This window comes from Takifugu rubripes, chromosome 10 (genome assembly GCF_901000725.2).
Source record: "Takifugu rubripes chromosome 10, fTakRub1.2, whole genome shotgun sequence".
NCBI classification, from domain to species: Eukaryota; Metazoa; Chordata; class Actinopteri; order Tetraodontiformes; family Tetraodontidae; genus Takifugu; species Takifugu rubripes.
The window spans coordinates 3,942,536-3,965,563 of NC_042294.1; the positions used below are offsets into that span (position 1 = coordinate 3,942,536).

General features: G+C 44.6%; 2 protein-coding genes across 3 annotated transcripts in view; one reads left to right on the forward strand and one right to left on the reverse strand.

Annotated features, from left to right (window-relative positions):
• pola1 (polymerase (DNA directed), alpha 1) overlaps nt 1-12,351 on the forward strand; it is a 35,432-nt gene extending 23,081 nt beyond the window's left edge. Inside the window, exons 36-37 of the mRNA XM_003967875.3 lie at nt 5,287-5,380; nt 11,108-12,351. Coding sequence (XP_003967924.1) covers nt 5,287-5,380; nt 11,108-11,244 — 231 coding nt within the window. The 3' untranslated portion in view covers nt 11,245-12,351. The remainder of the gene's footprint in view (nt 1-5,286; nt 5,381-11,107) is intronic.
• A 2,231-nt stretch (nt 12,352-14,582) lies between these two features.
• Nucleotides 14,583-20,486, reverse strand: arxa (aristaless related homeobox a). Of its 2 annotated transcripts, none has more exons than XM_003967861.3 (5): nt 20,055-20,486; nt 19,257-19,818; nt 18,034-18,079; nt 16,354-16,685; nt 14,583-15,916 (listed from the first exon to the last, which is right to left on the reverse strand). In XM_003967861.3, the coding sequence occupies exons 1-5, from the start codon at nt 20,242-20,244 to the stop codon at nt 15,655-15,657; spliced, it is 1,392 nt and encodes a 463-aa protein (XP_003967910.1). In that variant the 5' UTR covers nt 20,245-20,486; the 3' UTR covers nt 14,583-15,654. The 2 variants fall into 2 exon arrangements, with proteins under 2 accessions (XP_003967910.1, XP_029698943.1); XM_029843083.1 differs by having other exon boundaries at nt 15,742-15,916; nt 16,358-16,685; nt 20,055-20,485.
• Nucleotides 20,487-23,028: the final 2,542 nt, after the last annotated feature.

A 23,028-nucleotide genomic window follows, 5' to 3' on the forward strand; every position in this document is an offset into this window, starting at 1 on the left:
CCCTGATTGAAAAACTAATATTAGTGGAGACCCACATTTCTGACATTTCTATATTGACTCCGTCTTTTCCTCGTTGCATAATGGCACGTTTACTGCGGTTTCCCCCCCCTCATCTGTTTATCTCTCCGTGATTCGTCCTCCTCCCCTCCCTGGACACACATTCAGAGTGTGATCTGATCTCCATGTAATGGGAGAGTAATAGGCACTCTGCCTTGATTGGTTGGTAATTTTGAGGAGTTATGCACAGGTGCAATTTGTAATATTTTCAGTAAATTAAATTTCTTTCTCTCCCTCAATTACTGCCTCACTTTTCATCTTTCCATCAGTGCTTAACACAAATGGGCCATTTATTTCCCCCTCACAAATGTGTCCCGTCTCGATTTTTCTTCTTTCCCCTGTCTTTTATTCATCTGTTTTCATCCATCCTTTTCACTTTCTTCCCCTCCTTAGCTCTTCCACTTATTCTCTCTCTCCCAGCTTGCTCTTTCTCTCCTCCTCATCACCCCCCTCTCTCCATCTCTCTTTTTCTCCCCTCATTTTATTGATGTACGCTTAGGCGCCCATTAGAGCTCCCTTTTTCCCTCTAGTGGAAATTGCAGCATGTTAATTTTCACACAAATTACGGCAATAGCAGGTATCTCTATTTGATACATTATAGCGGGAGCAATCAGAGATAATTGAGTGCCTTTCAGAGGGAGACGGCTGCATTCACTGCCGGCTCAAAGCTGCCCCATTATCGCCTAATCGCTCTTTAAACACTGAATTTTCCTGAACAAAAATTCTTGTCATAATTTTGCTTAAGTGTATTTGGAAATCACAGTCCTTTGAGCGAGGATAATTGAAATCAAATCCCTTTCACTGGAGCTGACATTTCTACATTTCCCTCCAATTGAAATTAATTTCAAAAATTGAGCATGAATATCTTCAAATAGCAGGCAATTATGCCTTTCAATGGGGAGAAATTACCGGTGCTGAATCGCTGGAGGCTTGCAAGCGAGAGCACCAGTTAAATGCCTTTGTTTCCCGTCGTGTTTGCCTAGTAAAGATTTACATATATTGACTCATTATAGTGTCTTGTGAAGCTGATCGGCATGACTACCACAACCGGCAATAACGCTCATTGCATTTAAAAAGCTCAAGAGCTTTAAAGCCTTGTGGCCTCACAGCTGAGGGAAAATGTATGTTTGTTTCTCTCCATCCTCTTCCTCTCTCCTCCTGTCTCCTTCTGCAGCTGCGGCCATGCGAGGCCTCAAATATCGTAGCGGCGGTTTGAACAATGCACAGAAAAGTCTTTCCAAGGCCTCCTGTTGTCTCTGTCGCTCTTCTGTTTACTGCTAAGCTGCGTCCATGCCAAGGCCTTGAACGGTTGTTGTTTTCTGCCCTCTCACAGGTGTTTCTTTTTGTTTTTGCACCATCCTTCAGAGGAACTATCTTTTAATTTACTGCTTCACTGGTGAGCTTGAATGATGGAAAGTTCTTTGGAGGTTGGAATCTTCTGTCGCTGGTTGTGGGTTCTTGTCCAAAAAAATAGGCAGTGGTTCAAAACACCCAAAGGAAGTCCTAAGTGCTTCTTTTCCTGTAAACCTTGAGTGTTTTCTGCTGTCAGATTAGGATCAATCTTTGGGATTGAACATGTTTTTTGGGGATTATCCTTTATTCTTAATTGTGTCCTGCCACTTTTGGCTTAACCGCGTTGTGGATATATGCACCAGGGTTTGTGTGTGTGTGTGTCGTTCCAGGGATAAGAGAGGCAAAGGAGCAAGGGGTACAAGGAGGGGGTTGCAGGGGGGTTCTTGTGCTCCCGAGAGAGAGGCAATTTCACAGCTGGTTTGCTCCTTAGTCAGTCAGGCTGAAAATGCTACAGATTTGTGGAGAAAATTGAAATGGTGTCAGTGAAGGAACAAAGCACCACGCTGAATGTCGAGGTGTGTGTGTGTGTGTGTGTGTGTGTGTGTGTGTGTGTGTGTGTGTGCAAGAGAGAGAAAGAAAGGTGGGGTTGAGGGCCCCTAAATTCAATAACAACCCTGTAACATTGTTATCACGCCTTTTTGACACCTGTCAGTCACTTGCTAAGCAGCCACCAGCCCGCCCTCAATCAACATTACATTGTTTGAATATACCGTGAGTGTGCATGTGCGTGCGTGTGTATGAGAGAGCACGCACACTGTGTGTTTAATTTTCAAGCCGAGACGATGCCACGTAGCATTTCTGTGCTCTCCGAGCTTTTTCAACATTGGCAACCATAACTGAGATTCCATTATGGGGATGTGCACACTTTGGTTGTTGACTGTGCAGTGCATCAACGGTCAGCAGCTGTGCATGCCATGTGGGCAGCCATAGAATGCTATTGAACACAAACACACACTCACTTTGCATATAGTTGCATTAGATACTCTTGCCACTTGATTATCCCACAGCAGTGAAAACTGAAATTACAATTACGCACATTGTGGATTGGCAGGTATAATAAGCACGTACACACACAGACACATACACAGAGAAGTACCAAGGCACAGGAATTGTCAGGGGATTCTTCCTGGTGGTAATAATAAAGCACTCAGTGCACACCTGATGGCAGTGTGGGGTCGGGGCTTAGCATGCCCTCTCCAGCATGGCGGGGAAATGATGAGCCAATAACTGCAATTAAACATGCAGTATAATGGCTAATCAAATTGACAGCCTCGGCTGTTCACATGCCTCTCTCACAATGGCTTATCACAACAAACTATTATGAGGGAGGGTATTTCAGGCCCGATCCCCTCGTTTCTCTCTCTTGTTCTTCATTGCTGTCAGATTCTCTCCATCTTAACTTCTCTCTCTGAGTATACTTTTCTCCCCTTCTTTCCCTCCCACCTCTGCCGTCTTGTTTGTCCTCGCCATCTTTCCTCTCTCTCTTTCTCCGTCTCTTATCTGGTTAATTGCAGTACAGATTAACAAAGCGAGAAGATTTGTTGTGTTGCTGTGCTGCGTCACCTACGACGGGAGATGTTTTCACAGAAATACAGTCAATTGAGCACATTTGCAGAGTCAGAGTCTCGACCCCCCCCCCCCCCCCCCCCCCCCCCCCCACCCGGTAATTTAATCCGTCCATTCTCATTGTGCTATAGTCACAGCCATTTATGTAATACTGAACCGACAACTGCTTTATTAGCTGAAGACTTGGATCACTGTGTAGGTTGTGGTTATTTTGAGACAAAGAGATGGAGAGAAGAAACCATTGGAACCATCATGTGTACAGAAACTCGGTGGTTGCGATATGTTAGCCGTTAAATCCCCCATTGAGAATTGTTCGTTATCATTGCTGCTATGCCCTTTTTACTCACTGATTGAATGATAGCAATGCATCAGTTGTCAACACACTGCCGCTGTGTCCGAAACCACCCCCTATACCCTAATAGTGCACTCGATAGTGTGCACACCATTTTGAAATGGTGTCCGAATTCTTAGTGAGCATCGCTGTACCCTATGTAGTGCACTCAATGTATCCCACAATGCACTGCAAAAAGTAGTGTACAACCGATGCTCTCTAACTCGGAAATGTATCCCACTGGCTTTTACGGTATCACGTGATACCATAAAGGCTGATGGGATACGTTTTTTTTAACGTAATTTCCACTGTGCGGTTTGATATAGGAATTTTTTGGGAAATAAGAAATCAATGTGTAGTTTACAATTGTTTTCAATAGGGGTCCAATATGATCAGCTTAAAATATTACAACATAAATGTGTAAAAAAAAAAAAAAGAAAAAAAAAGTCAATCAACCGTCAAAGATGAAAAGTAGCTCTGGATCCATTTCTTGATGAAAAATTGCTTTATTAAATGCTTTCACTACAGCGGAATATGACTTGAGAATGTGCCATCACGTCTTGGCTTGAAAAGTTATTTCTAGCGTAAAATATTGCATTTCCAAAAAACAACCGCTGAATGTATTGGGGTGTGTTTCAGATGGGTTAAAATAATTAAATGGACCTGGCAACTTTTACCGGCGACTGGTTCGTAATTATTATGCGACACCAATTATTATGAACACGTCATTTTACGTGCGCCATAGTGTCCGATCAATCATTTTAAATTCAGTGCACTATGTAGTTCACTCAATCAACGAGTGTGTGGTTTCGGACACAGCGTGTGAGACTTATTTAGGATGCTTTTTTTGTTAGCGCTACGCTGTAGATCAAAAGGTGTCAAATTCTGGTCTGCAATGTAATTATATTATATAGATTATATATAGACTTTGTCCCAGTTTTGAATTTTGGCCCACTGGGTATTTGAGTTTGACACCTCTGCTGTAAATCAACTTTAACATAAGAAAAAGTCATCTCCTGCCAACAGGGGGCGCTGCTGCAAATTCAGCGCCACCTTCTCCAGCCTTGAAAAAGATTGTAGTCTGGTCATAATGGATTTATATCAGACTCTTTACAGGTGGTTTGCAAAATTTTAAGCATCTCCAACTCACTGCACTGCTGCATTATTACATCCTGTTTTGAAAACTGTCTTTAGAACTTTGCTTTAATTTAATTTACCGGTAATTGCTTTTATTTAATTTAATCGTTTTTAAGGATCATTCTCATAGATGGCTGAATTAGCCTCAACTTGTCTGAAAATATTTTGAAATATAGAAGCAGAACCTTGTAGCCCAATATTAATGTACGCTGATGTGGGTTATCTGCTGGTGACCCACGACATCAGCGATTCAGCGACTCCCAACTAAAGATTGGGAACATTAGCTCAAAAATAAATGACACATTTCTTGGAATTTTTACACAGAAAAGAGTTAGTCACCAATGCACTGGAATAATTTTTTCTTTCAAACACTTGCTTTCACTCATTTGCTATAAAAGGATGGAGGTGTAGCGCTCAGCTGTCATTACAAATTAGCTGCACGGCAACAATGGGAGGTGGACAAAGGCCGAGAAGTGAAGGAAAATGATCAGCCTCATTTTAGCCGTTAACAGCCTTTAAAGGGTGACCTGATACTGAGCGTCACTCACAAAACTGCTTGTTGTCATTTGCAACCGTTTTGCAAACAGGCATTTGACACTCCTCATAGGGATGCGCCAATCTGATGTGGCGGATTTGAAGTGGCATCAATTCTGAGGACTCGCAAAAGGTCACAAAATGGGCCGCACAGCTCAATAATCCACATATTATGTTTAAGTGCTGAAAAAGACGGCCTCGTCAGGGTTAGAAGAAAATGCAGCTGATTTCAGCCACAATGCCGCAGCACCGTCACTTTTGCTCTGCGTTTATTTGTTGTTGATCCTTATTTCACTTTGCTTTTGCAGTATTCTGAGAAAGCTCTGTACAACCAGCTCTGCTTCTATCGCTTCATCTTCGACTGGGAGGCTGCATTTTCCAAAATCCAGGCTGATGAGAAGAGTAAGACTCACACACACACACACAAACACGTTCTTTGTCATTACGCTACAATCTTCATCCTGATCATTCCTGTGCAGATATGTCTCTGAAATTTTCTGACCTGGAATTATTGTCTCAATGTTACTGTCACAACAGTCACTTCTCCCCATTGAAATGTACAGTTTATTATTCTGCAAAATCATTTTATCAGTCAGAAATCAAGTTACTACAACAATTTTGATGCTCTAACTGGGTTTCCTCCAAAATTCACATATACCATAGAATTAGCAATCAATGGCTAAGCTTTTACGAAGGCTATACTTACAATATTCCCTAACCCTACACACACACACAGGCATGCGTGCAGAGGATGGGCATTGGATGCGAGGGTGGGGGTTAAGAACATTCAGCTCCTCGAGTCGACAGCCCTAATTTAGGAGACGGATTCAATCACACACACATACAGAATGCAAAACGCTTCAATCACTGGAAGAAAGAAGGAAAGAGCCCTCGATGGCGTTCCCTTTACCCCTACCACACCGTCTATCTCCACCGCTTCCCTCTGCCCCCCTCCCTCTCTTAGACAGGCACTCGTTTGGTTGTGTTGATTGAAAACAGGTTTTAGATTTGGGGAAATGATAGGGCTAGTAATGGGCGCGCTGAGGAAAGGATAGCCCTTCTCCTATAATGGGACATGGAGCGTATATTTCCCCCCTTGGACTCAAATAGACGCTACTCCATGGCTCTGGGTGTGCTCGGTAGGCGTCAGACACAAGGCCTCTTTACCCATAGTTCCTGATTGATGTCACTTGATTAGAAGGGGCTGCTAGGCTGGGGGATTTATTTATTTGATTAAATATTTATATATGTATGTATGCCTAAAATGCTAAGAGCACGTGTGTGCCTGACGGAGCTGGAGCGAGGCGGCCAGAGAGTGAGATAGCAGAGGTAAATACAACATGTAATCAACAGATGACCACTCAGAAAATGGAGGGAGCTGAAATAGAAGGATTGGGCCAGTGTAGAGGAGGGGGTAAGAGGCAAGGAGTACTAACATGATTATAGCCTCCATTTTTGCCTTCTCTTATTCCTGGATACAGCCAGATGCAAGAAATCATCGCCAATCAATTCCTGACTGGCCCTATGAACAGTCGTGTTTGAGAGCCTTTACTACAAGAACAAATCAATCACAAGTAGACAAATGTCAAAGCTAAAGTACATGTTGCCCCCTACCGGCATGGAGGCTTTGATGTGACACGTATGCCAGGTATTTGTGTGCTGTCCTATTGGTGGACATAAAAACCCACATTATACTGTTGGATGTAAAGAGAGTGTGTGTGTCAGCCTAAGTTCTTCCTTTGGTGCCGTATGTCATTGTTTCGTGTCTCTCAGCTCAACACTCTGCGTGAATGCCAGTGAGAACCAGTGAGCATTAAATTATTCCACCGTCAGGAGTAGGAAAATGTTAAATTGACCGTTTGGTGTGATGAGATTGTAATGTTTTGCAAAATGTGACCCACAACTGGGAGGTTTGAGCGTAGCTAGTGTTGGCAGATATACACCAGATATCACCACAGACATGACTCTCTGATACATTCTCTGTTCTTAAGCGGTGTGTTATTTATTATTTACTTCATTAATGAAGTTTATTGTGGTGTGTAGCCTCTATTTTGCTCACCACATATGCCTTCAGGAGCATTTATGCTAGCCAGCTGCTGTACTTGTGCTGATTTGGTTCATTACACTGTGTTATTGTTACAGGTACTGTACCATCAACATCAGTGTGCATCATTTTCAAGCATGATGGAAGTGAAAACACTATTTCTGGGCAGATTTTATCCACAAACAATATTCCTGTGTCTCTGCATGACAGTTAAACTCTAGATCAGCAGCTAATTATTCTTAAACAGCAGACTAAATGACTTTAGCTCTCTATTACTTCAAGGGATTACATAGTATGCCATAATTTTATTACCGGTAATAGAGGCCAACATCACCAATCACAGATTTACCTGAATTAGCTTTAATTCTAAACATCACACAAACTGTGAATATTGTTTATTGTGAATATATGTGGTTTCACTTAATGAGACATACAATAGTGTATCTGCCACACTTGTCGGGGCACTCCTGCTGCTATAAAATATCAGTTTAGGGTGTTATCACTCTGTCCTGGGGCAGTAATACCACATATTACTGCATTACCCAGCCAGAGGCCACCCTGCTTAGATTACAGGGCAGAAACACACAACCCTTCACACCCTTCTCTACTGTCTTTGAGCATTGCCCCTGCAGAAGCATGTGCATACATTCCAACTGTTTTCCTGGTGGAGTGAATGGAAGAGGTGGGGTGATCACTGGACATCTACAATTCTGTTTTAGAGCAAGAGTTGGAAGCAATGTTTTACAATTGTGACTTGCAAGGCAGCAACACATCCTGTTGTAAATATGTGCTAACGCTCAGCTAAAGCTAGTCCATGACAAGCGCAGCATTTCAATTTGCTTGAGCTAGTTTAAGGAAATCCAAAGTGGTCTATTGACTGGAATTATTTTCCTTTCCGTTTAGGAAAAGTACACAGAAACACATTGTCTTTTATCCTGTTTTGGAAGAATTGCTTCTTTATACACATGAATGAACTTGGAAATAAGGGCAATTTTAAAGCGAGTTAATATTTTCTCCTAGCACTCCCCAGGTAAATTCAAGGTGTTTTTTTTCCCCCCGTGGTTCGAACTGACCACCAAGCTAAAAGGCACCACTCTGGCTCCTAACAGGAGACTTGTAGTTGAGTCAGATTACAGTCGCGTCCCTTTCCTCACCCTCCCTTGTTCCTTTGTGAAGGTTAGTTGGTTGGTTCCCAGCTGTGAACATCGAGTTTATATCTTTCATCCTGAAAATGCTAACAGGCTAATTTATAGACCACGAACACCTAAACTGATTTACAAATTAGATGTAATTCAATGAGGAGGAAGCAAAATTCTCTGAACGGTACCTGTTGTTCAGATGATGGCCAATATTTGTTGCTCATTCAGCCAAACATACACAATAATGCAGAGTAAAATAGCTTCACACAGCAGAGCTTTTAGTTAAGGCGGAATAATTTCATCAGCACTGATGTGCGTTTGTGTGCCCGGCTTATCTACGTTGCATTTTTCCTGCCTGATTGCTGCGACTGAGTAAAGCATGGAGGTAATTTCATCCGCTGCAGGAGAACTAATAAAGTATACACACACGTACAAAATCACACACCCACACCCACACACCCTCCGTAGGGGAAAAACATGCTCCGTTCTGCAGCCGGGAACATCCCGTATCAATGACTTTCAAATCATTTCTTCATCTCCTTTATCCTCCCTTTTTATCTCTCTTGTCCCTCTCAGTAGCATCTCTTCCATTCACCGCTCGCGCACACACACACACACCTTCAGGTCTCAGCCTCGAGTGTGGGCAATATGATTACGTGTGCAAGCAATAATGAAATTCCACCGCATTGATAAAATATAAATTGTCCTTGAGCTGCGCTTTTCTAATGATCCATTTACCGACAGCCTCCCTGCCACTCTCAGACCTCTGCATTTGCTCCTCTTCTACCCTCCCACTCCTCATCCTCTGCCGCTCCATTTTCTTCCCCCCCTCCCATTTCCTCCTCTCTCGCTCGCTGTCGCTGTCTCTCGCTCCCTCGAATGATACAATGCAGGGTGGCGAAATCCACGGGTACGATTGTCAAATCAATTATTCATTCTGTGCAATTACACTCACACAAAGAAGTTTCCCTCTGCTCTGAGTGGTGATTAAATTAACTGCTATTCCAGCTGCCCGTCGCCACCAGCCTAATAGAATATTCATGGAGGCGGCCGGCGGAATGGCCGATCTCCATTAACTTCATCATGCTCACTTAATTACAGGCTTGTTATTGTATTTACACCTAGTTAGAGCGTGCAGAGCCTCGATTTACTTGTGCCCAGGACTGCCAGAGTATGTGCAATTGTGTGACAACACCTAGTTAGAGCAAAGATAACCCCTGATGCACTTCCTGCGAGCGGGCCACGTCCAACGTAATCATTTGGTTTTAGATGCCTACGTGGCGCTGCAGCCTCGTTCCTCTCATCTTTCCTTCCCTCCGTTTTCTTTCACGCCGCGGCCTTCCCCGAAATGCTTCCTTCCGCCTCACACTCGCTCTTTAGGGGAAGGCAATTTATTTGAGCCGCACTCCCCGCTGTGCAGCAAGGTCTCTCCCTCTTTTCTTTTCCTCTCTGTGACTCTCAAATCATTCCTTTATCTATTCGCCCCACGGTGATTGAGGTGGAAACGGGAAAAGGAGCGAGGGATGGGAAGGGAGGGTGGGGGGGATTATTTTCTACCACCTTTCAGAAATGATGACATGATTGCTTTCGTCTGATCGTGCATTATCACCAGTCTTCTATTCCCCGGATAAATGGACTAGTTTGTCTCTCCATCTCTTTTTCTCTCCATCTCTGCGCTCGCTAACGTGCAGATTAGCTGGTAATTGTTGCCGTCGGCAGTAGGGTAACCAATACCGTCACCAGTTTTAGCATCGCCTGCACACATGTGTGTGTGTCACACTGTAGATTTGTGTGTCTAACCTTTGTTCATGGTTAGCAGGCTGTTATTTATCCAGCAGCCACTAATGCAACAGGCAGGAAGAAGCAGACCGGAGATGGAGCTGCAGAGGTGGCGAGAACAGAACAAACAAGCCATATGGAACGCTCCTGTGTGTGCACAGATGCACAGACATGTAAATATTAGACCAATCAAAGGTGATTCGGTGATTATTCATCAAGAGTGTTCGTCAGCACGTAGCATCAATGGAAAAACTGTTAGTTATTTGAGTCCCTGTCTGTTAGTCAGTCCACATGTGCATTACACAGGAGAAAAGTGGCTTTTTTTTTATCAAATAGGCTCAAATTAAATGTCTCATCAGCTGTTTAGAAAGTAAGTCAGTCACATAAAGAAAACTTTCTCTCGTTTCCATCAACTACCACCGCTCACGTTCCTCCATGCACTCTTTTGTTCGATAGTTTGTTATTACTTGGTTTCATAAAGCGTAATCTACACTTGAACCTCAGTGTAAGTTGTAAAGGTCTAGTTTTGTGTACCGCCCCAGGATAGTTGCTTTCAGCCTCCTCTCTGGCTTTATTATGGCCCACCTGAGGGGACAGAATGGCCGAGATATTGACTCCATGCTCTCATCTGGCTTTGCCATTGATTTTGTGATCTCTGCGCACACGTCATCAACCCTGTGGTTCGTTTCTCCGAGACACCCCTCAAACTTGTAGCGTTGCTGGTAGGATAACATTGGATCAGCTAGCGCTCCATTGGGGGGGGGCACTGGGTTCAATTACTGTTACAGGCTGCAGGAGGAAATCACACACAGCAGAGGAAGGTGAGACCCGCCAGGCCCATCTGGGATTCTCAGCACTGCCAGTTAATGCAAATCCAGCCAATCTCAATGAAATCTGTGGGGAGATTCAATCAGTCACAACAAAATTATCCAGTTGGTGTAGCTTCCGTTACCAATCACAGCAATTCTGCACAGTGTTGAGGCCGTACACCACCATCACTCTGTTTTGTGGATTATATATTCCCTCTGTTTGTTGTCTGATCAGGGAATAAACACTCATTTGCTTTATGTGTAGTGTGTTCAGATCCCAAATGATCCTTGTCTGCAGTCCATACATTCCCAACCTGGCAACATTACTAACTCCTGTTTTCTCTTCCTTCGCTTCCAGGTCACGTGAAGAACTGTAACAAAGAAAAAGAGGTGTACCGCCGGCTGAAAGAGGTGCCCGACAAAGCTTTAGCAGCCAGCAGCTACTCCGACATTAACCTGGCCAAACTCTTCCAAGCGTTTACCTCCCTCAAGTAAAACAGCACAGCACCACTGGGAAAACCTGAGTCGGACATCCAACTCCATACTTTTGCTTCATTATATGAGGGGAAAAATGGACAGTTTCCTTTAACAGACACCCCAGACTCTTGACCCCAACATCCTGACCCTGTATGGTAAAGAGGAGCTGCAATCATACCCAAATGATCGTCCATACCCAAATGTGTGTGGGTTAGCTGTGCCCAGATGTGCGTACTCATGGAGGAAAAAAGGCTCGACCCTTGGAGGCGTCGGACCAGAAGCCACTAATTGTCCCACAACAGTGACCCCGGCCACTGAGACCACTGAATGCCCGCAGCGATCGGACACTCGTCCTGATTACCCCTATTCACGCCGCCTGTCAGAGAGATCCCCAGGATGAAGGGAGTGCCGGGGTGAAGGAGGCCACACGGGCTGCTCCCCCCACTGCTTTTGTCTCCCTATCGAACAGCTGATCTTCTCCGCCGCCTCTGCTTAACTGATGTCATTTCATCCCTTTCACCCTTCCTCTCCTTAGAGATTGTGTTTTAATGCCTGTCATTTTCTGTCTGATTTGTCTTGCTCAGATCGCTTCATGTTATTTTTCTCCCCACTCTGTGACCAGAATGTTTCATATTGAGTATTTTGCTAATGTTGAGAACCTTTTTTTTTTTTTAAATGAAAACTTTAGTAAAAAGTGAATTTGATTGAAATAAACTAAAAAAGAAAAACTCAAAAAGGTCAGAAATTCTGGTGATCTTTTAAATCCCAAACAAATCAAATTAAAAGGGTCATAGTAAAGATGTATCTCAGCCCCCCAGCCCATAATACTGTTGCAGCAAACACAATGGTGTTTAAAGATAACAGTTTGGGGGTATTATATATTAACCCTAACCCATCTAAATGTAGTTTTTAAATATAAATCTAAATGAAAGCATGCAGCTGGTTTCAGCATGTCCCTTGAAGCTAACCGGTAATATAGAAAATGTATTGTTGCTTTTGACTGCAGTCACAGTTTAGAGTTTATGCCATGAAGTGCTTGACCGTTTTAGTCTTTAAAAGAAAACCTTTTGTATTTATACAGCTTCCATCCTGTAGTGTAAATTTCCATAAAGACAGCGTGCCTCACAAATCACTTCCAACTCCTTACTTGTGGAGGAAACCTTAAGTGGGCTGAGGCTTAAACCTTGATTCAGTGCACATTGTGTCTGGGTGCATTTAAACCCTCATAACTTTACATTTCCAATCAGATCAGAGCCCACGACTACTTCTCCCACAGTTGCTTGTGCCTGTTTTTTCCCAAACTTGGATTTAATCAAATCAGAGTTGCACAACCTTGTCGTTCCCACTGCCGTTGCTGCGGGGTTTTAAGTACGAGGGCCTCGTTTTGTCCTCGCAGTTTGGCGCAAAACCCAGTCAAATTGAGTCCTCGCATTAATTCGACCCTGCTAAGCTAATAAGGTCGAACACGTCTCTTTGTATTGTCGTGTTAAGCTTTATTGCTTGTCGTTTTGACCAGCGCTGGACAAGGTAGGCTTTGATGAGGGAATTAGTCGCCCATTCTGCCCGCGTTATTCATAGCGCGCTGGCGCATACAAGCAGCGGAGAGGGTGTCAAAAGGAGAGCCGGCCCAATTGCAAAGTGTCTCCCTTGTTGGTGCTGAAAAGCCGGTTATGAGACGATAAACCGCTTAATACACTGCGCTAATTGGATGAGAGCAAGAGAGACGGCGAATTAAGGGGCGATCCGGGAGAGGAGCGCAGTGCCGTGGCCTTGCTATTCAGGCCTTTCATCGCGCTTGGTTCTCCGCCTGCGGGGAAGAAGAGGTGGAAAGGCTGGTGGTGATGGAGTTGGGGGGGGGGTGCTGTTCATCAAAGCGCCTTTTAGAGCGGGGTCTCCCCTGAGCGAGGACGCTTCCAGTCTGCGTCCGCGGAGTGATTGGGCCTATTCTCTCCGGCCAGGGACGCGGTGGGAGAAACAAGGGCCGTGAAGAATCCAAAATCACGGGCCAAAATCAAGAACGTTGATGGATGGTGATGATGAAAATGGGCACGATACGGCAGCAGGGGGCGGGGGGCTGGATTTAACCTGTTAGAATGCATGAGAGCCAAAGGCCCGTGGATTTGACCCAGCAAAGCAATTCACGATTTTCATCTTATTTTCGCGCGACATCGCCGCATGATTGAGTCTTTTACATCAACATTCATTACCATGATCATTCATGCAACAAGTGGGTCTAATCCCGAGTGCAGGTCTGTCTTGAACGAACACACAGCCAACAAGTGTGACTTATAAATCCGCTGCCGATCCGCCCTGCGCGACACCATTTCAATTTTCTCGCCTTTCTGCGCAGGAAAGAAAGTTTAAGCCGCGCTCCCAGCAGGTCATCCGCCTCCCGGCATTCCCTGGATATTAGGGACAAATTGGTTTGCCATTCATTAGTTATATGTACAATAAGATTAACAACTTCGTGGACTATCTCATCTAAAACCCTATATGGAAAAACACACACGGTTCACTGGATTCGAGCAAAGGAAATGGAATTTTAAAAACACGGAGTCTGTAGTGGAAAATTGTTATTTCTCCTATTTTCATTCCTATAATGCGCCTGGGTGAATTTTCTCCGAGAATGCAAGGATACATCCGTCCAAATTATCCCCAAATTTCTCATTTACACTTATTTGGTACACGAGATTAACACATGTAAACCCGACAGGCCCGCAACAATGTGGATGGTTTTGGGGGTGATTAAAAAAAAGGGGGGGGGGGGGGGGCTACATTAATCCGCAGAGTAATTTCACGCAAAATGGTTGGAGACCATAGATGGGTCAAACGGATGAGAATCACCATTGATTGCTGTAATAGTCCTGCATTAGAGAGATCCAGACAAGGGAGGGGGGTTAAATCTCCCTCTATGTGTGCGCATGTGTAGGCGTAAGCCGTTTGATGAAGCGGTTTGTTACTTCATTAATGACAAAGGGGACTCGCTTGCATCGACACGGCATTACAGATGTTAAGACCAATTTAGCGCTTTAAAGGGGTTTTAAAGGAAGTTTTGTGACCCCCCCCCAAAAAAAGAAAAAAAGTGGGTGATCTAATTGAAAAGCCCTCGCTTTTGTCGCCCGCTTCACATGTTCGGGGATTACGCTCATGAATATATGGTCAGTATTTTGTCAACTCCGTTCGTTGGGGAGGGCACAGACGCGCCGCTGCACGCTGGATTTACGCGTCATTCAGGTGGAGCGGCGCGCCTCCAGAAATGGGTAATATCCCACCAAGCAGGCGGCGTGAACACCCAGAAGTGCGTGGCATGTTCCGTCACCGTTCAAACAACTTTAACACAAGAATCTCAAACACCATTTTTCCATAACACGATTTATTAATAGTTCTATAATAATCTATTTCGCATTATTTGTGTTTCCCGAATTAGACCTATAAGTCAGTCCTAAAGAAATTTGAAAAGATACTCCATGTATTAAAATTAACATTATTGAACCAGGAAACTTACAATCAATTAGAAAAGAAAAACTTCACTCATGTCGTCATCGACTTAAATATTTGTATCTATGAGCCTAATAATGGAAAAACACAGGTGAAATTCTACACATTCATTAAAACACTACACAGAGTGCAAGATATCAAAACAAGCTCGGTGAAACCTGTTTTGAAAATTGTCTTTTGTTGTATTTTTTTCTTCTTCTTCATCTTCTTCTCAGCTTTAAACAATATTTACAGGTTTCTTTCACACAATCAGCTCATGAGAGACAGATCTCACATCTCCATTTTTGCTTGTGTCCTGGAGGCAGACTTGGGAAAATAAAGGGGTGGTTGATGATGGTGGTGCTGGGTGGACCTTTAAGTAATAAATGTAAATAGTAAATAAGTAAATAAATGTGAATAGAATTTTTAAAAATACTTTGACGTGGTGGAGGACAGTCAAGCAGCAAAAGAGGAAGCAGACCTGTAGTGGAGGCAAGGGTGATGTGTTTTCCTTTGGTTCTGCTGTGTGTGTGTGTGTGTGTGTGCTGTGTGTGTGTGTGTGTGTGTGTGTGTGTGTGTGTGTGTGTGAGAGAGAGAGAGAGAGTGTGTGTGTGTGTGTGTGTGTCCCAAAAACTCCTTGAATAATAGTCTCAGGTTTTATGATAATGCAATGACATGGTGCTTGGAAAATATGAATAAATATTCAAAACTTTCACAGTTTATTTATCTGTGTTCAGCGATGTAATGTTGGCTACAGTGTGTTTTTGGTGGAAAATGCATAACCACACGCACACACATTTTCGCATCCAGTGCTCTTTTGAATTTGGTCGTGCTATTTTGTTGGAGAATTCGGGACGCTAGCCTTCAGAGGTATGAATAGATTTTTCTTTCCAGGCTTTTTCTTTCTTTATTGGACTAGGGGTGGGGATGGGGGGGGGGGTGGATGAGTGTTCAGCACACCTCCTTCCCTGCAGCTCCGGCCGGCAGGATGTTAAGCTGGGTGAGCTGGGCTGAGTGTTCTTTAGCCTTGAGGCGCAGTGCGGCAATGCTGGAGGCCCTGCGGTCTGCCGAGGAAGAGGAGGATGGGGATGAGTTGGATGGGTCCGGCAGGACAGGACCTGCGTGGGAGGGGTTCTCCACTGCTGGGGCGGGCTGACGGAGGAGAGCTGCAGCTGTGGAAGCACTGGTCAGGGGACCCATACTGGAGAAAAGCCTGAGAAGGTACAGAAATTATCCCATTAGCTTGGATTAGCATCAATATTCATTAAAAAAAAGTTGAATAAGGATGTTAAATATCATCTGAAATGTGATACCCTAATGAAAATTGCAGTCTTTGAGTGGGTCCCTAATGTCTTTAACCAGAATGGTTTTAATTTGCTGCATGAATCTGTCTAATATTGTGGGTAAAAATAATGTAGAAGCTAATGGTAGCATGTGGAATGTCACCTCCTCACAGCGTGCTGATTTATTAAGGCATTTGGCAGCTTGTATTCATAACACTGTTAAAGCTTAACACATTAACATATTTAGATTCTCAGACATGGTGGACACAACACATGGTCACATGGCCTCCTCCAGTCTTACGGCAGTTTGTTCTGAACTTGTTGTGCAAAAGGAGTGAAAAATAAAAGAGATCAATTTAAAATGTACCTGCCAAAATGTGGTCCAATGAAGGCAGGGTGGCGGAACATGGCAGCTGTGCCCAGGAAGGTGCCCAGGCCCAGAGGAGAAGCCAGGGGTGGAGCAGAGCCGTTGTGGTGTGGTGGTGCCAGGCCCGGGAAGGCAGCGGCGGCTGCTGCAGCAGCTGTCCAGGCAGACTCCAGGGCAGGATGGGGATGATGAGGGAAGGGTCCCCCCTCTAGGTAGTGGCTGAGGGGGTGGCCTGCTGCCAGGGGGCCTGGAAATGGCAGTCCTGATGGGTGGGCCTGCACCCCAGCCTTTTCACGCTTCCTCCACTTTGCCCTTCGATTTTGGAACCATACCTGGGCAAAACATACGTCTTTTAATGTTCCTTAAATAAAAAGCTCTGGGCATAAATAAAAACCTCTGGGCGTAAATAAGCCGCATTTGCTCCATCATATCTTGTATTCCGAACATTTTAGCCTCCCTCTCAGCTTTAGCATTCTCTGTCAGTGTGCTCAATTAGTTGTCTGCTTCAGGTGCCAACAGGCGAAAAGTCAGCAGTAATTACATGCAAGGTAAACCCTGCTGTTCACCGTCCCCTAAATCTACTTTCTGTCTAATTAAACCTCCGTGTCCCTGTAGATTTCAGAGTGAAGGGTGGGATAATTAAGAGCAGTGTTAACAAAAGATCCAGAAAATTACCGTTGAACCGGCTCCAATAACAATTAATGCGCTTTAAATTAAATTCTTAAGAGAATGTAGAACAAGTGAGCTGCCGTCGAGAGACTATTTAACTTTCCCACGCATCCACTGGTGCCCAGTTTGCTCTGCAGAAGCACGGGGCTTTGACAATGAGCAAAATGTCAACAGGAGCAAAGTGATTGAACGGGCGAGCTTTTGAGCGACAGGGCCTGCGCACACACATTATTCTCAGAGTGCTGTTTAGCATGACACAGCCCCTCGGGAATTTATGAGTTTTTATCACCTCCTGATGGCGCCCGTTAAGTGATTTGTTCACCTACAGCCCCCTAAAGAGACATCTGTTGTTTTACCGTCGGCCATAACTTCCCGGAGCTCCGCCGTGTTTGAACTGTCTCTCTGGTTATTTCGACATGCGGGCCACGCTTTCAGGGCGAGGGCAGAGAGAGAGGGAGCGGGGGTGTGGTTGTGTGTGTGGGGGGGAGCAAACACCTTTAATGGCCTCTCTCATTCGCTCCCAAGTGCAATGCATCGGATCAATGCAGGTCTATTGCAATCACATAATGGGAAATCAAATAGCATTACCCCCCCACCCCCCCAAAAAAAAAAAAAAAATCAAATAAAAAAAAAAATCCACCAACTCCCTCCTGATGGGAATCCAAACAGCATCACGTCGCAGGAATATGGACAATGTTTGCTCCTGCACTAAGTGCGCCGTTTATGAATCTCCAGTTTCGCCTTAATTGCCGCTAAAACGTCTACACGTCCTCGCGTAATAACGTCCAATAACAGGAAAGACCCTCCAGGCGCAGGTCCTGGAGCCATTTAACACGTTTCTTCTGTAATAAATTACCGCCTCAAATTGGCCCCTAATCGCTGATCCTCGATCAGTGACGCATATCACCGGTTATAATCCGGCTCCATGCGCGGGGAGCATTTTATGGAGGACATAAAACCGCTTCCTTCTCCATTACACAGATAAGACGGGCAGAAAGTCGAGCCACTTACTTGCACACGGGCCTCCGTCAGATCCAGACGCATTGCGAGCTCCTCTCTAAAAGAAAAATATAATAAAAAAGTTCGAGAGAGCAGGAAAAGGGTGTCGAAGATAAAGGAAAAGACTCAAGATTTGCAGGCCGCCGTTTGGAAGCAAAGTTCTGTTTTGTCCGCTCCTGTTTTTCACTGTCAACAATAAAGGACGAAAGTAGGTTCGATCCCAACCAGCAGCAGCAGCAGCACCCGCACTCCACACTGGCACGCAGAAAGACGCCGCAGCCATATTCTATTTTGTCTGTCACAGATGGATAGAAATAGTCCTGGTGATTGTTAGATTTCCCCAGCACAGGCCGGGCTGTCACTGTAACAACATAATGGCTGCAATAATGACATCCAAACCAGCCTGCCACGAAGCAATTGACGCGCTCCTTTCAGCCGCGAGATGCGCTCGCAGCGCAAATTAGACTTACAAATCGCTTTAAAAGTAAATTGATTCAAAATAGGAATAGTCTCTTCTTTTTGAAAATACATGTAAAAAAATATATACGTCTTGTAGCTTATTTGAATGGTAAAATGTGGGTGGAATGTGGCAATTATTTCTACAGGTGTATATTTTAAAAGCTATTTTTAAAGTTTAATTTTTTTTAAACACCCCCCCACACCCCCACCCCCACGTCTTTAAGTTAGAGTCCAGTTTAGGGTTTTTTTCCCCACGCCCAGCGGGTAACCTGAGCTGCACCGCGAATATTGGCACCACAAGCGCTCTCGCTGTCGTGCCCCGTCCCCCTTTGTTGTGCCCATTTACGCGGACCACGGAGGCTTTGGGTGTTAGGGAGCTTTACGAAGTGTCATCCATCCGCACCGGGTCCACTTAGAGACGAGCGGAATTTACCAGAGCTGCTTCTGGGGAATTTTATGGAGTCGCGAAAAATAAATACAAACAATGATCGCCTTAATTCAAGGAATTATTTGAGTAGTTCGTGTTATTTTACGCCTAACTGGTCTATATAATATAGAAATATGATAAATATAATACGGAAATGTTAGGAATTGATTTTAACTGAAAACGTATTTCTTGATTCCGTTCATATATTCAAATATTTTTGCGAATAATAATAATAATAATAATAATAATAATAATAATAATAATAATAATAATAACAACAACAACAGACTTTTGGGAGCCTTTGAGAATTCAGCTTTTCACAATTTCAGAGTAAATTTTTAATGGTTACCTGGTGAAGACGTCGGGGTAGTGTGTCTTCTGGAAAGCCCTCTCCAGTTCCTCCAGCTGGTAACTGGTGAACGTAGTCCTGTATCTTCTCTGCTTCCGTTTCAGCATCCCTTCCTCCGTGTCGCTACCCGCCGACAGACAGACGCTGTCCTCCCCGTCCCTTACGTCCCCATCCCCGGCGTTCAAGCTCTCCCTCTCCTCGTCCTTTGGGGACAGCGCGGCCGCGTCTCTGCAGCTCTCCTCCTTGTTTCCGGCCTCCTCCTCGAACTTTAACGGACCGAGGTCTACCAGTCCGAGGCTGCTGTCCTCCGAGCCCTCGCCGGGGCTCTGCTCGCCCTCTCCGCGGCCGAGGGAGGCGTTCTCCCGGTAGGACTTGCTGCGGCTGATGCTCACCTGTGGCGCCTGGCTGATTTTGAGGCTCTCGCTGGCCTGTTCCATGAGCAGTCGCTCCCTGTCCAGAGTCTCTTTGTGATCGTGAAGGTATTTCCCACCTGGCCCGTAGAGCCGGCGGAGTTTTGGTGGCAGGTGCATGTCAGAGGTGAGACAAAAGTCCTTTGTTGGCTCTGAAACGGGATTCGAGATTGCAATTAAATGACAGCTCCTTGTGATGTTCCCTTGTGCATCTTAATTTTGCTGTAATGCGTTTAGGATCTAAAAACAGCTGTAGCTCTCTATAAGACGCAAAACGCGAGTTTAAAAATCAACATTCACAATGCTTTAAAAACTAGCGAATTTCGCCGAGCTTTGACTTCCGTTTCCAACAACAAGGACAACTTCGGTCAGGGCCAATGAAACTTACTTTCAGCCGTCTTCTCCAGCTCCCCTCTACCGGGCAGTCCCGTTAAACTTTGCGTCCCTATCAGCCTAACCTTACAGGGGCTCCGACGACCCAGAATGCTGTCTATGCAGTAAGAGGAGAGCAGGGTCGGGGACTTGCTGCTTTTCCTCTCGCTGCGGTCGCAGATATCGTCCTCGAACTGACCGCTCATGTCGACGTTTGGCTTCTTCTGCTTCTTGGTCTCGCCTGTCAGTCTCCCACTCTCTCCCAACTGTCTCCCCCTCGCGCTCCCCCTCTTCCGTCTCCCCCTCTAAGGCCGGTGTGTCTGTTTCAACGCTCTCTCTTTTTTCCTCTCTCTCTGCCTCTCTCTGTCTCTCTCTCTGGTTGACCGCCTCGCGCTGCGCTTCAGATCTCGCGCTGCGCTTTCTCCGCTCTGCGCGCACGCGTGTAGGCTGTTATCGCGCCTGATTGGCTCTCACGCGTGAAGCCACCGCGGAGCCGCTTTATATATTTTGCGATTAAAGTTAATTTGCGGGGGCGAAAGGCAACAAAATCTGGCCTGGACTCTCTTTCTCTGCTGGAGCGAACTGGACTGAGAAGCTGTACGAGCGGACTTCAAATAAAAATATACATTAAAATCACTTTCTGTACAATCAACAACCTAAACTGCTATTACAGTAATGTCCTCACATTTTTTGCCAGACATTTTTTTTCAGAGTATTCAAATCGGCCCTTAATTTCTAGTTTTTGCATTATTATGAAAAAATTTCATGTTAGCTTAGCTGATTTTTTTCCTTTTTGTCACATGAACCAAAAAAGTGAGTTAATTGTGCACTAGTTATCTGTTCGTAATACTAACAACAACAACAACAACAATAATAATAATACATTAGCAACATGTAGCAAATGTAGCAACAAAACTAAATCTGGCACAGGATTTTTTTCAGCCTCTATCTATCTATCTATCTATCTATCTATCTATCTATCTATCTATCTATCTATCTATCTATCTATCTATCTATCTATCTATCTATCTATCTATCTATCTATCTATCTATCTATCTATCTATCTATCTATCTATCTATCTATCTATCTATCTATCTATCTATCTATCTATCTGTCTATCTATCTATCTTCTCATTGCTGCTCTCTGTTCATTGACATTGTTGCGGCGGTGAAGAAACAGGGAGCCGAAAGGGAGTCGGCCGTAGAGAGGGGAAGAGATAGAGAGATGGATCGAGAATGTAATTTTAAATGAAAGTCTATTTAACCCGCTGTGAATGGCATGACCCTTCTCCTCGCCTCAGAGCCCATCACTGCTAAAAGGATCATTTTCAGAATTCAATTCTTTCTTTCTTTCTTTCTTTCTTTCTTTCTTTCTTTCTTTCTTTCTTTCTTTCTTTCTTTCTTTCTTTCTTTCTTTCTTTCTAACCAAATATAACATTTATCATGTTGAGGCCATGTGTAACTGATCTTGGACACCAACGCGGGTGATCGCTATGCAGCTGGGATTTGTTTTCCAACCGCACTTTCTCATCGCGTTAACAATATAGAGATTTATTTACAGAAATAAAAAGCCAGTAAACCTCTGCAGTGTAACACAATCTAACGCAGTAAATAATCAGATATTCACACCTGCAGGTTAAACCCACGCACAACTTTTTATGCGTGTCACAAAGTTTCCAGCTTGTTTATTTGCACAAATCAATGTAATGCGTGTAATAACAATTTAAAATGTTATGCCGTTTCCTTCGCCGCCGCAAACAGACGTGAGTAATGCAGACGGGTATTTAGAGACGCTCTGTAATTTGGGGGCCACAATTTGATTCATTTATCCGCACACTGTTATTAACCCTGCGGAAAAAGAGATGTCAGCCGGCATTTCAGCCAGCAGGACATCCGCGCTTTGTTTAAATGCACTAATTACGCGCACATATTAGGGTGGCACAGAATAGCCGGTGCCTAATTTTCCTACATTTTCAATTTTGTCTATTTGAAGCGCAGGTGACGATATGTCGACGACAGAGACCGATGTTCAGCGCCACCTCCGCGGCCCCCGCTGCATTTGCGTCCCGTAACTTTGCGGTGGGAAACGCTGTTTTGCATGTTTTCTGTACGTTTGGCGTCAACCTAAAAGCCCTTAGCGTCAAGCATGTAAATGTAAGGCTTTTTCCTTTTGAGAAAACGCTCCCTGTTCACGCCACTCCATGTGAAGGCCGGAGACGGTGCGCTGCAGGCCGCGCAGCAGATACGTTGTAGATTATTCATCGGGCGCCATCTTCTGTACTAAACAGCGAACTGCAGTCATCGAAACTCACCATTTCTTCAACCGCTCAAACGCAGATTCTAAATGCAAAAATCTTTCATGAAAGATTTTCTGTTGCATTTCATGTTCTTTGATCATTTCATGTGATATTTAAACTTTGTCCGTATGCAACACGTGTAAACGCTGCTCGCCAGTGGCCTTGGAGATGGTGACTCATTAACAGCCCTATATCCTTTTACGCGAGCATAATTGGACACTTGCACCGCCTGAGAGGCCGAGGAGGAAAGGAGAGAGGGAAGAGAGGAGAGAATGGGAGAGAGAGGGGCGGAAAGAGAGAGAGTGAGAGAGAGCGTGCGAGGGGTGGGAGGCTTTTAAAGGCGCGCGTAAGCAAAGTTAATTAGCGGTTATTAACAGCCCGCATAATGAGAGCGAGAGGGAGTCAATTTAATGACTTTGTTAGCGCGGGTTCAGAGCGACAGGCGATGATCGAAACAACAAAGGCGAGCGCGCACGCAGCCATCATCCGTAATTTCCAGCGGTAATGCGGTCTGATCACAAACAAAGGGTTCTAATTTCGCTCAACTGACTCGATAATTTGTCCTTATGTAAGGAAAATAATTAATGACTTAATGCTTCAACAGAGGTTGCTTTCTTCGGGGGACGGGCGGGGGTGATGCGGATGCCTCGCTCATTGGAAAAGGAGAAAGAAATCAATTTCCAGAGCTGTA